The sequence below is a fragment of the Anabas testudineus genome, chromosome 14 (assembly GCF_900324465.2).
Source record: "Anabas testudineus chromosome 14, fAnaTes1.2, whole genome shotgun sequence".
Lineage (NCBI taxonomy): Eukaryota > Metazoa > Chordata > Actinopteri > Anabantiformes > Anabantidae > Anabas > Anabas testudineus.
In genome coordinates, this window is record NC_046623.1 from 2,035,203 (window position 1) to 2,049,472 (window position 14,270).

At 41.8% G+C, this 14,270-nt stretch overlaps 1 protein-coding gene across 1 annotated transcript in view; it reads left to right on the forward strand.

Moving 5' to 3' along the window:
• Nucleotides 1–13,978, forward strand: part of esama (endothelial cell adhesion molecule a) — a 44,728-nt gene extending 30,750 nt beyond the window's left edge. Inside the window, exons 2-7 of the mRNA XM_026372877.1 lie at nucleotides 7,705–7,847; nucleotides 10,291–10,492; nucleotides 10,584–10,739; nucleotides 11,053–11,175; nucleotides 11,292–11,424; nucleotides 11,618–13,978. Of these exons, the coding sequence (XP_026228662.1) occupies nucleotides 7,705–7,847; nucleotides 10,291–10,492; nucleotides 10,584–10,739; nucleotides 11,053–11,175; nucleotides 11,292–11,424; nucleotides 11,618–12,161 (1,301 nt within the window). The 3' untranslated portion in view covers nucleotides 12,162–13,978. The remainder of the gene's footprint in view (nucleotides 1–7,704; nucleotides 7,848–10,290; nucleotides 10,493–10,583; nucleotides 10,740–11,052; nucleotides 11,176–11,291; nucleotides 11,425–11,617) is intronic.
• The last annotated feature ends 292 nt before the right edge of the window (nucleotides 13,979–14,270 follow it).

Sequence of the window (14,270 nt, forward strand, 5' to 3'; positions counted from 1 at the left end):
GTGAAGTTTAACCACAGTCTTTCTCACTCCTGATCTGACCCCTAGACCCTGCTGCATTATTACCACTACTGACACAGTATTGATGGTGAACAAAGCTCCTCCAGTGTTGTCCAGCCTAACATCTGATCATTCCTGAAGCCCACATTGAGGTCATTACTGGGGCTGCTGGGAGCAGTTGTACATGAACCTCATGGTTGGTGGTTTGATTCCTGGTTCTTCACTTTGCCGCGTCCTTGAACAACTAAAACTGTGCAGGAGTGCCATCATGTGATTGCATCTGTCCAACATCAACTTCCAACCAGGACGAATAAAGTACATCAAATGAATGACTAATTAGATATAACACTGGAGAGGTAGTGTTTCTGTGCTCACAAGGTAATTGTTGTTAGTTGCTAGTTTAGTCGTTTCGAGCCATCAGGCAGCAGCATCAGTTACATTGGTTGTGCCACACAGCTAATGGTAGCAATCAGTCCAGTCAGTTGTCAGTGTCAGCCATTAGGACACATCTTCTGGGACCATGCAGTGGTTCAAAAATTAGACCTAGTGGTGGTGCTGGAGAAAAGTATTTTCTGTATTCATCCTTTTGCTGTGATCAACATCTGGTCCATTTTTCATTTGCTAAGCAGAATGATTGTTTAACCAAATCATATCAGTAGAGAGGAAAACTAGTATCTGATTGGCTTATGGCCGATGGACATGAAAACTTTATTTGTGGCCAAATATGCTGACCCTCTCCACCCAGGGTCAAGCTCCTTTAATCACACAATGAACTATAGCAGCTGACTTGTGTGGAAATGGCATTTTAAATCTACAGTTAAAGAACTGATTGTTCTTATAGGTCAATCATTGCATCACTACCATTATTAAATGCATTTACGAGTGGCCATTATGAGCAGGATAGGTACAGTAACGTCCTTCAGCACAGCAGCAGCTGGAGACTACAGTACATACAGTGTGACTCTGTATACTTAGCAATCAGACTACAGGCTGAATTCAGACAGCGAAAAATTAATTATGCATCCCGAAACACATTTGCAGCTCTCGGGAGAGATGGCATGAGACCAAGATTGGAGATGTGGATCGTAGGTAAATGGAAAGGCATATACATAAACACATGAAAACACACTCTTCTACAGTTACACACACACTGCTGACCTTCCTGACCTCATACTATCTCTTCCCCCAATTAAGCAGATGCTTCCATTCTCCTCTCCTCTCTGTGTGTGTGTGTGTGTGTGTGTTTCCAGCTGATGAGGCTGGTAGCTTTGCAGCTCGAGGACACATTCTTCTCTCAATGAGTCTCACCGCTGTGTCTCTCCTTTAATTATACTGGAAGGAGTCGCACTCTGCGTTATCAGATGATGAGCTCTGCCTTGGTCCCTAGCCCTGAACCCTCTGTGTGAAAGAGAGAGAGAGAGAGAGTGTGTGTGTGTGTGTGTGTGTGAGTGTGGTGTATTACTCTTCTAGCTTCTTGAGAACTGTCCATGTCTACACGTTTGATTTGACTACATAGTTTTGCTCTTAAATTGACGTTTTCAACCGATTTACAACTTGTGCTTATGTCACATTTGTGGATGTGCTGCTAATGTTGCACCGGGTGTGTTCACTTGGAAGATCTAATCTAATCCCAGTGGGTAGAGCAGGTATAGTTAGAGAACAAGCAGGACAGCCCTTTGGGACCAGAAGTGCCCACAACTGATGTAAACAGTATTTCTAATTATTTTTCGTCATTTGAACTTAGATCTGATAGACACTCTTCTTACTTTGATGACAGGGGAACCAATCTAAAAGCAGATCTGAAGAATTTAGTGTTAGTTCAGTAGTTGTAGAATCACATCTCCTCCCAGCCTCCAGAGAGACGATCCCTTTAACCTCGGTGGGGACATTTACTTGTCACTGCTAATCACCCAGCTTATATCCTCCTTCCCTCCTCTCTCCGTCTCTTATCAGTCACGCCATCATCTTGTCTCTTTGCTCTTGTTCTTTAATGAGGCTGTTGTACAATTACATTTTTGAAGCGCTAAACACTGTGGCCAGATGTGTTTGAAGTTAATCATCCACCTCACTCAGTGTGGAAGTTTACCCAATAGCAGCTGATAACGCACTCAGGGGACGCAACTGGCCCACCCTACCCCGTCTTTTTTAGCAGGACACATGCCAGTTAAGGTCACCGTCATCACAAGTTGTGAGGCTTCTGCTTTTAACTATAGTACAGTGAGTCCTGGAAAAGTAAACAGACCCAATCTGAAGTGTTTCCTATAATTAGTAGATATGAACGGGCAGATAGCTCCACACAGGAAACTGTTCAGATCAAGAGGAAGAACAGGCTTTTTTGTTCCTCCTTTGCCAGCAGCGGAACACCAACTGGCTGTACAATATGCAATTAGGTCCATGCATTCAACTGAAGGATCTTAGGATTTAAGTTTTTCAATACTCATATACAGGTTGTAACAAATCATTTCTATGTACTGTACATTCTAACAACGTAGAGGTTGATGTGAGTCTGCTGTGTTTTTTTATTCAGCACAAACGGACTCTTGACTAATGTGACTGTTGGCTGATTCATTGTCATCCTCATTGCCAATGAAAGAGCTCGACTTTAGTCACAGTGTCATTGTTTGGCTACCAGGAAATTTGTTTTGCAATGATTCAACAACGTTACACTGGAAGAGTTACAGTTTAGTTGGTAACTGGTGTCATAGGATTTATTCCCAATTTTGGCCCTATTGTTTTACACATTTAACTCAATTAAACCACTTTAAATCAAAAAATCTATCTAACCAGTAGCCTGCTATGACCTGTTGTGACCCTACAAGCGCACACTCTCCAGACAGGAGAATAAAAGCTCATACATCTCACCATAAAACACCTTGTTAAGTCAGACTTAGTCAAATTTCCCCATTACCTCCTGTGAAACCCATCCAAACCTCATTACTCCCTTTATTCTCTTCACACTGAGCGGACAGCGCTCCCATCTGCCCCGCCATCATTCACCATGGAATATTTAAAGCCAGTTGTCCTGAAGCCCGCAGGCTGGATATGAGACCTGCCACAGTGGGAAAGATTAAGCGTCAGTGACCAAATGAAGAGTGAGGAGTGAATGTTATGAATGTGAGCCGTGCTGCCTTATTCGCGTTTCCAGCTCTCTCTGAACATTCATTCATCTTTTCCTCTGGTGGGATGCACTCTCATTGGAATCACAGAGGATTTCTCTCAGGAAATCTTCTTAAAGCAGCACTTGGCAAGATATTTTTATGGAAAAAAAAACACACCCGTCTGATCAGGCTAAATCATGAAGAGCTGCCCACTCGCACTAATGAGGAGCTGAAGCTTTGGCCCATTTTCTCCAATGAAATGTTGGCATGTGGGTGAATCCTGCTGTGAAGACTTGTCTGCAAATGATGTTAAGTCACACATTACATTAAACCACAAATTTCAGTTGAAAATTGTGTGGTCACTTTGAAGTGTTCTTGTTTGCCATGAAAACATGTTTGCAAAAAAAAACAACCTGTCGTTGGAAGGACAGGACTAATGATGATCATCAGCATCAGTCTGTGTGCTAAGGTAAGCTAATCAGCTGCTACAGCCACTCATGCCACAGTAACGAGGTAAAATGTGGTATAGATTCACTCATTTAACTCTTTAGCAGAAATGAAGAGGTATATTTCCCAATATGTCAATTCCATCATTCTCTCTGAGACTCACGGCAAACTGTCAGTGGAGCCTGTTACAGGCTTGCAGTGCAATCATCAGAGAGGCGCTCCACACTGACTCACTGCGTTTCTGTTTAAGCCTCTTTCTGTCATCTCTGCATGTCCACTGATCCAACCATCCAGCCGTCACTCAGCACCTCTCCAGACAAGAGGACTGCCTCTCACTGCTGCACTAAATCTTCTTAGGGCCTAAAGAGCAATCGACACAATAACCCTCTACTTGTTTTGGGCCGTTTCTTCTTCTTCTTCTTTTTGTCCTCTTATTCTTCATGTTTTTTCAGGGCCTCTCTTTCTTCCATTAAGGTTTATATTCTTCCTTATATCTGTCTGTATTGTAATGACTTCATTAATGACTGTTGCTATACATACAGTATTCTTTGTTTCTCTCACACAGCCACTCTCTCCGGTTTCCACAGCAACAGTGAAACTGATAGGTACACTACCTCTCTGGAGAGATCTCTTTACGTGGTACATTGTTGCAGTTCTAATTTCACTTGTGCTAGCAATGTATAGGATGTGTTCATAAGAAATAACATTATTCCTAACATTGCAATCTAAGACTTGTAATTATTTTACATAATATATATCATAACATATTCACCCCAGTCTTCAGAAAAAGATGGTTCCATAAAGGAAATGTATTTTATATAATTGCAACTGGATTCAATTTTCTATTTGTGTAGATAAGAATATGTTGGTTCATTACGTATGATAAATATGATGATACTGAATATATCAATGAAGCTCCAAGTCAACATTTCTTGGTCCACCGAAATACCCAATCTTGCAATACACGAGTTGAAGTGGCCAGATGTTTTCCACCCTTTTATGATGTTATTGATGCTGATATATTTAACTGATTTTAATTTAATTAAGAGATTAAGTGAAATAACAGCAAATACACTCATGAAAAAAATACATATGATAATTTCCTTAAGATTTAAACACATATATTGAGGCATATAAGGTACAAATATTCAGTTTCAGAGGAACACGCACCTTAAATAAGCAGTACATGTCTAAATGCAGCTTCATTGTGACTTTAAAGCAGCACTAGGGAACTTTTCAAGTTGGTGGCCGCACATGGCAGCACGCCTGAGGCAACTATCTGAATACTGAGGACTTCAATACCCAGAAGTCAAGCAGCATGACATTTTTAGAGCAGGTTTCTTCTTTGTAGTGCCTGACTGGTGCAGAGGTAGCAAAGTGAGTTCTGATAACACGTTTGGACTGAAGTTTGCACTGACATTGAATTATATCACCTACTGCACCTGAACTGCAAGACATGCAGTGTTCTAGTTAGTGAATGATGTGAAACTCAACAAGAGCAATGATACTAATAAATGGGAATGTCTTGGTGGGTTTGGATAATGCAGTAGGTATAGTGTGTGTGTGTGTGTGTGTGTGTGTGTGTGTGGATGTCATTAGCTAGATATCCATCTGCTTGCACTAATGTCTGCATGAATGGTCATGTCAATCACACTTGTTGGCAAACACAACACAACAAACACAGAAATCAATTTTTTTAAAAGTTGCGGACTCCTGCCACGTCGGTACATTGCATGTTTCCTCATGAATGCGCACTTGCATGCCTACACACTGGGAGCTGGCAGCTATGTGAGACTGATCAAACAATACTAAGGTAGGCTTTTTTCTTTTCTTTTTCTTCCGCCTGGTTAAAAAGAACAGCATTCGAGGGGAAATGACAGGCAAAAAGAAATCCTGTCTAGAGAAGAGGTGGGAAGGTTAGAGATGAGAGAGGAAAAGGAGAAGACCAGAAGAGAGGCTGTATGACGGGATAATGATTAAGAGAAAGAAGGGATAACATATAGGGAACAAAGGTCAGCCTGCAGTGAACATGATTATCTTTTCTATGTATCAATATACAGTAGAATGGTATTTAATTGCAATAAATACATTTAAGTGTAAAGCAAGCATCCCCTCCAAAGTGATGCAAAAGATTAATCACAGAAACAGTTCATGTCACATTTGTTCCTGTGAGCAGTGTGGTGGATTTGGCTCTCTGCTGCCCCTCTCTGGACAGAAAGACACACTACATTTTACTCCACCAGTGGTTCACTTCAGGTTGCTTTGCCTCATCACAGCCACAGGTGGATTCACAATGTTGTACTGTGTTTTTTAACTGGTTTTAGCTTGGAATGAGATACAGAATGCAGTAATTAATTTCATAATATAAGTAGTTTTACTTCTCGGTAATGAGCTGAATGAAAAAGAAGTTATACTAAAATAAAACCTTGTCTTTTAGTATGTCTTGTAGTAGCAGATCTTGTGAAATGTGTGCTCCCTACTTTTAAGGTAATTTTTGTAGTAGTAGGTTAAAAGTGGAAGAGGAGTGTGGGCCAGTGGTTAGTGCTGTTGGTGGTACAACATGCACACATGGAAATGTTCCAAAAAACAAATTGAATGTTAAAGACGAGACTCAAGTAAACATGAATATATATGTTTAGTCATTTAGCAGACACTTTTATCCAAAGTGACTTACAAGTCAAGTATATCTAACAACAGGTGAACTAGAGGGGCAACAATGAGACGACTCCCAAAACAGGAATGGTTTTACAGGTAGAGGCTACTGACATGTGACTGCATTTAGCTGGGGTCAGTGTAACTACTGGTATCATGAGGTGATACCTGGACCCTACAGAGGTCAGAGACAGTCCAACTCCTTCAGGATGTCACATCAGTACGTACCATTGCCAGAAGGATTGCTGTGTGTACACAGCACAGTCTCAAGAGCATGGAAGAGATTCCAGGAGTCAGGCAGTTACTTTAGGCTGTAGAAGGTCCTTAACCCATCAACAGGACCAGTATATGCTCCTTTGTGCAAGGAAGAACATTTACATTTTGTCATTTAGCAGACGCTTTTATCCAAAGCAACTTACAAATCGGTATAAGGGTAGGCAGGGTAAGCATAAGGAGGTCTTGCCTAAGGACCCCTGTGGTATGGGAGGTGGTGATGTTACACTAACCAGCCGCTGAGCACTGTCTGTCTGTCTTCCACTGGTGTGAATGTCTCTAACCAAACAATCAGAAACAGACTTTATGAGGGCGGCCTGAGGACCCAGTGTCTTCTAGTGTGCTCTGTGCTTACTGGTGAGAGTATGCAGTCCATACCTGGAGGATGAAGGAATCCAATAGAACTCCTCTGGGACATTATGTTTTGGTCCATCGGACACTGCCAGGTTGCACCTCAGACTATCTCAGTGGTGGCCTGGTCCAGGTCTGGGAGCAAATACTGTACCTCAGGACACCATCATGCCCTGACGTTGCATACAAGCACATGGGGGCCATACAAACTACTGAGTACCATTTCCATTTACCATTTTTAAATTCAAATTAAACTAATCTGCTAGATCATTTTCCCACATTGATTTTCAGGGTGTCTTTGAATTCAACCTTCTGTAGGTTGATAAGTTTAACTTCCATTTACTGATGTGGCATCAGTATTCATATCAGTAAAGATATCCATCAGGATATTTTCCCCAAAGAGTTCTGATGTTTTTAAAGTGTTTCTAAGCTGTGTAATTCGTGTGGGCCTCCAGAGGAACCTAATGAATGGCCACCGGGCCATTGGCCTTTGCTGGGATTGGCTCCAGCACCCTTACCACGCTTAACGGGATAAGTAGTAAAGATGATGAATGGATGTCAAAGGCTGTGTTTGCCAGGGGATTATTGCACTTAATCGTCTCCGCAATCAGTTAAGATGACTTAATAACAACACCACATACTGCACCATGTGTGTGCACGTGCAGACTGACAAATTAACTACTGTGAGAAGCCTGAGAGGACTTGAGGTTGACTGAAACGTCATGAGTAATGCAGGGGGGTGTCAGAACTTAGTGAAATGGGTGGTCCGGACATTTGAAGTGGGGAAATACAGGCTCAGAACATCCTACAGTGAGTGTTGATGAAATGTCACCAGACTTGTAGGATCTTCACTCTTCTTTTCTTTTCTCCATATTTCTGTATCCAGGCATGTTGGCCCAGCTCCAGACGCCCCAAACCATCATTGATGTGATCCAGGGTCAGAATGTGACGCTAAAGACCTCGTACAACATACAGCAAAGCAATGACCTGCGCTCCAACACTGTTCTGTGGAACTTCAACAACCAGCTGGTGAGAACAGGAAAGGGGCAAGTGTGTGTATACAGTATAGAGTATAGTGTGTGTGTGTGTGTGTGTATACAGTATATAGTATAGTGTGTGTACAGTATATAGTATAGTGTGTGTACAGTATATAGTATAGTGTGTGTGCAGTATATAGTATAGTGTGTGTGTACAGTATATAGTATAGTGTGTGTGCAGTATAGTATAGTGTGTGTACAGTATATAGTATAGTGTGTGTGCAGTATATAGTATAGTGTGTGTACAGTATAGTATAGTGTGTGTACAGTATAGTATAGCGTGTGTACAGTATATAGTATAGCGTGTGTACAGTATAGTATAGCGTGTGTACAGTATAGTATAGTGTGTGTACAGTATATAGTATAGTGTGTGTACAGTATATAGTATAGTGTGTGTACAGTATATAGTATAGTGTGTGTTCAGTATATAGTATAGTGTGTGTACAGTATAGTATAGTGTGTGTACAGTATAGTATAGTGTGTGTACAGTATATAGTATAGTGTGTGTACAGTATAGTATAGTGTGGGTACAGTATATAGTATAGTGTGTGTACAGTATAGTATAGTGTGTGTACAGTATATAGTATAGTGTGTGTACAGTATAGTATAGTGTGTGTACAGTATAGTATAGTGTGTGTACAGTATATAGTATAGTGTGTGTGCAGTATAGTATAGTGTGTGTACAGTATATAGTATAGTGTGTGTACACTATATAGTATAGTGTGTGTACAGTATATAGTATAGTGTGTGTACAGTATAGTATAGTATAGTGTGTGTACACTATATAGTATAGTGTGTGTACAGTATATAGTATAGTGTGTGTACAGTATAGTATAGTGTGTGTCAACATGGAAGTGATGTCTACATAAGAAGTATAAGGGTTCTTATACTGTTCATCTGGTAAAGCTCTTCCTTTGTGAACCCCTAGATATCAATCCATTATAAGCTTTTTGTATTTTTTATTGTATTCCTTTATTGATTTTTAATAGCCTGCATTATCTGTGGCTCAGCTTTGATATCAGCCATCAGTTTGGGTTAAATAACCTTTTACCAGCTGAAACATAATGATCCATGCAGTAATTATCCAATGGGAGGCTCTTACCTATTTTCTTAGTTAAATCCAGGTGGTGACTTGTTTTTGCGACGTGCAGTGTATTTGAACTCTACCACATTGTCTGTGGACCTGGCTGTGGTTCAGCTTTCATATGAGCCAAGGACAGATTATTGGTGTTGTACAGAAGAGGATCACAATCAAAAAGAAAAGACAACTGCGAGAGCTGGAAAACACACCGTTGATTCCAAGCGAGCCTTTTTTTCCCACCTTGACAACCTTCCAGTGTCTCTCTGATTTACTGTCATTAGACGCCAGAAAAAAAAGGATCTCACTGCCTCAAAGCTGTCCCGCAGCCCCTGTAGGGAGCTCAGTATGGTATTTAAAGTCCACCTCCAGTCAGAAGGCTTGCTGCTCTGTTACTTCACAGTAATGTTTGAGCTTCACTGTGCAGAATGATTACACTGTGGAGTTTGACACAGGAAGCTGTTTCCACATTCACACGCTGAAGAGGGAACGTTTCTCTGTGCTCACCTCAAATCTCCGTGATCCAAAACTCATCATACTGAAGCGTGATGTGCAAACCAGTGGACATGCAGCACGCTGGGAACTGGCTTCTCAGTGCAGTAGGAGAGATCACCTGTCCAGCTGTTTTACTTTGTGACATACTCTGGATGTTTCAGTGACTGAGATGGAGCAGATCTAATTTCAACAATTCTTAACTAATCAAAGAAGCATTTTTATACTAGATATCTGCTACAAAATGTAACTTCTAGCACTTTGAGTTGCCGACTGTAGCTCTGATCAAACCTTATAGTGGGAAAACACCTTGACCTTTGACTTTAAGCCAATTTCACATTTCAAGCTCCCTCCAAGTGATGAAAACCTGCTTCTCTCTTCTGACTCTGACCTGTGTAGAGACATTATATGAAAACTGATGAGGCTCAGTGCGTGTTCATGACTGGAAAGGTCACAGAGTGCAACAGTGCGCCTCACTGATGTGTTTCCATAGTTTCCACAGAAGGACAGGGAGAGACCGTTCTGGCTTTGGTTCTTTTTGTGCAGGTTGTGTGTTATATTGTGTGTTTGGTGTTAGTCGAGTTTGAGTGTCACAATCCAGCCCAACACTGGCGTTTTAACCCTGGTTGATGAAATTGTGTAGTAAGACTTTAGCAGTAAAATACAAATTGGGTTCCATGTAACTCACTTTACTTCCTTTTGGAACTGCACCAAACATCTGACAAATGGCAAAACATTTCAATTTCCTTGTCAAGAGATGTTAGGATTATAAATCCCTCTGATTCTTTTCACCCTGAATAAGCAGCAAACACCGTCACACTGACATCAACCTAATGTGAAACTCTCATGTGGCTCTCCTGTCCAGATCATCTCCTATTCTCAAGGCGCCCTGACTGTGGAGAAATCCCAGTTTAACGGTCGGGTTAGTTTCAGCAATACCATGCCGACATCGAACGTGTCCCTGTACATCGACAACGTGCAGGAGTCGGACTCAGGAAGCTACAGCTGCATGGTCATCATCCCTGGAAAAGGTGGCCTCACGGCTGCGCTCACTCTGGATGTGAAAGGTGAAATAGAGACTCCTGAAAGCTGAATCCGTACAGTATGTCGTGTGGTCGAGTTAAATCAAAATGGCATGCTCTTCTCCTCTCTCCTCAGTCCCTCCTGCTGTTCCGCAGTGTTCTCTATCAGGGAAGCCTGTGCTTAAAGGAAACGTGACTCTGAGCTGCTCGTCCAGCTCTGGTAAACCCGTCCCCCTGTACAAGTGGAGGAGAACTAGCCCCACTTCAGAGGTCTTCTTCTCTCCAATGCTCAGTGAGTAAATCTTGTTATACAATAATACTTTGTAAGGTCTTAAACCCTAAACTGTAAAGTGCCTTGAGATGACTTCTGTTGTGATTTGGTGCGATCCAAATAAAACTGAATTGAATTGAATTAAATGGAAAACAAAACAGGGTATATGATGCTCCAGATAGTGTTTTGGGCCATTTATCTGCTACTGTATAGTTTATAATAAAGGAAGAATTATTATGTTATTAAAATAACATGTGCCTAACAGTCTATTGATGCATCTGCAAATAAACAAGAAGTGCTTGAGCAGAGTCCTCCGTGTCCGCTGCTGTTTCAGACGAGAAGACTGGCACTCTGAAGCTGAGCAACCTGAGCGCCAACATGTCGGGGAAATACACCTGCACAGCCAGTAACACTGCTGGCTCCGAGAGCTGCTTCATCAACCTGGAGATCGTCACGTGTACGTACCCCACAGCCCCGCACACTAACAGGGTGAAATGATAAGAGCGCTGCATTTAGCTGTCGCAGCAAAGTGACATGTAAAAAAATATGTGTGTGTGTGTGTTCTTACTGTAGCCACCAATGTGGGTATGATCGTTGGAGCAACAGTGGGCTGCGTCATCGGTTTCATCTTCCTCCTCTTAGTCTGCCTTGTTTTCCTGATGAAGAGGCGGCGAGACAGTGAAGATGACATGGCCAACGAAATCAAGTGAGTTCAAGTAGCTAGTTGCTGATAACGCTTTGAATCCACCATACTCACTTTCTGATTTTCAAATCCTCCCATGTTACCCTCATATGAAAGATATGAAGTGAAAACACTGATGGCTATAAACCAGATACAGATACAGATGTGATCCAGACGTTGTCGTAGTAACAAACCTCTGTGTCATATCCACCTCCAGGGAGGATGCTCAGGCCCCTAAGCGTGTATCCTGGGCTAAGAGTGGCATGGGTTCAGATATCATCTCTAAGAACGGCACCCTGTCATCAATCGCCTCCAGCCCACACCACAAAGAGCCCTCTCTCCACCACCACAGCAACCACCACCACCACCTGCAGCAGTACCCGCAGCGCCCCCCCTCAGACACGGCCTCCATCATCACGGCCACGGGCAGCACGGCCGGGTACCGACCCTCCCGCCATCATGGGGCCTCCACCCCCACCCACTACAGCTACAACAACAACAGCGCCACCTTGCCGCGCGAACAGCCCATTTTGGCCGAGGCCAGCACCGACGGGAGCTCCCTACCCAGACCGGAGCGCTACAACCAGCTGCCCCAGGCTCAGGCGCCGCCTCAGGTCTACAGCCAGCCTCACCTGCAGCTCCAGGCTGCTCCCTCCCCTCCACTGCTGCCCACCTCCACTGTAACCGCCTCTAACATCGCCCGCATGGGTGGTGTGCCCATCATGGTGCCTGCACAGAATCAGGCCGGATCCCTGGTCTAACGCCAGTCAGCATTAGAAATAAAGTGCTGAAAGTCTGTCCCTTCAGTCTGGAAAAGGGGCAGCTGCTGATCTTAAAGGGAACACTTTACTTAGCAAAGATTTCCAGTAGATGCAGAAGTCGACATCACTCATGCTGTTGCACCAGGACGTTTTCATGGCAGGACTTTCAAACAGAGACTGTTCACTTGCTTTAACTGTACTTACATCTTTTCTATTCTGTATGAACTCTACACATTTGAAACAATGTAAGGATCTGATTTTCATACATTTGTCCATTATCCTCTTTTCTACTTTCTAGTTACATTTCTAACACTTAGTTTTTCTCAAATATAGCCTTTCAATGTTGTCATTTCTTACGTTGTTTTCCTCTTGTCATACAAAGTACAACAAGCCAACAGCTGATCTTCAATGGAGGTTTTTGTATTCGTGCAGATCTCACAGATGATTTTCATCTGTACAATCGAGGCAGATGATGCAGCTCTGCTCGACATCGAGACGAATATAGTTTGAAGCACATCTTATTGCAACTGTTCAGTGGAGAGATTGTTGCTAAAAGGGAAGCTGAGGGTCAGAAATAAAGCTCATTGTATTAATGAGTGGATTTCTGCAGAGGACTTATGGAAAGAAAGATGATACAACATTACACACAATGATAAAGTTTGCCATTACTAAGTATCCTAATCCTTTTTTTTTTTTTTCTGGCTTAATTTCCGTCAGTGGTTCAGCTTCTAAGACGCCATTCTTTAAACACAGATTAGAAAAAGCTTCTTATAACTATTCGGAACTGCAGTATGATGACTTTGCTTTAATTTAGAGTTGCCTGCAGCATTGAAATTGTAAATATGGTATTTATTTTCAGTTTAATGTGGGACAGACAGTAAGATATTGTTGGAACATATGATACAGCTAATGTTTGCGTGCAGCACTGGACACACTGAAGACGGACATTATGCACTGTAGTGTCTTATTACAGTATGTCTACATGCTCTCTCTAGATGAGGCTATGTTGGTTCTTTAAAAACTCCTGCAGGTGACATCATCAGAGATGTTTTCAATTCAGTTTGAAGCTTAAAGCCCTTTCAAGATATCTGATCACACACTTACACTGAATGGTTGCAGAAAGTAACATGAATCATCTTATTGAATCCAATTTTTTTCTCCAGTAATTTTAATTGTTCTTATTTAAATAATATAATTTCATTTGTATCTGGTAAAAAAATATAAAAAAAAAATCTGTATGTGTATAATGATGATGATCTTCATCATCATGTCTTCTGTCTGCTGTTTTGTCTTTACACTGGAGCATAGGTCTTATGTGGCCACAGAAATGTAACAACAACAAGTTGAATCATGTGAAGGTCGATGCTGTTGAAGGAAAACGTATGGACGTCGGTTACAGACCAGGATAGTGGTGGGATGTTAGTGGTGACTGCATGTTGAGGTTGATGGAACCATTTTAATACATTACATTTAGTGTGGGAAGCTGTAACTGTTGATGAGAGTCTCCACAGCTACAGTTGAGAGGAAGGGCCGTTTAAAAAGTGTACATTATGAACATTTACAATGTATTCAATACAAGCCTTTATTTTTCTACAGTAATGTGTCAGAGCACATAAGCAGAATTTATAAGTAGAACATGTTAAAGATGGACCATGATGAAATGTTAAGCTACTGTGGACTAACTGGCAACAAATGTGCTTATTTATACAGTAGCTCTAAACTGTGGGCATTGATGTGCAGTTTTCACTTGTATCCTTCATATTTATGTCCATGAAAATTGCTTTGTATAATATTTTCAATTAAATTACAAACGATCATTTGTGTGTGTGTGTGTGTGTGTGTGTGTGTGTGTGTGTGTGTGTGTGTGTGTGTGTGTGTTTTAAAACTCCACTGTGGCCGTCTTTAAAATAACTTTCTAATTGGATCTTCCAGTGAGTCTGCTGATGATAGATCAAACTCCAAGACAGTCGTGCTATTGTCTGTCTCTCCTGTGGTTATAATGAACTTTGCTATTCATAAACCCTGCAACACTCTGCACTTGAAACCTTTAAGCTGTCAGGGGTTCAGAGTTCGGTATCTTTTCCAGTCTTTAGTAGGACAGAGTCACAA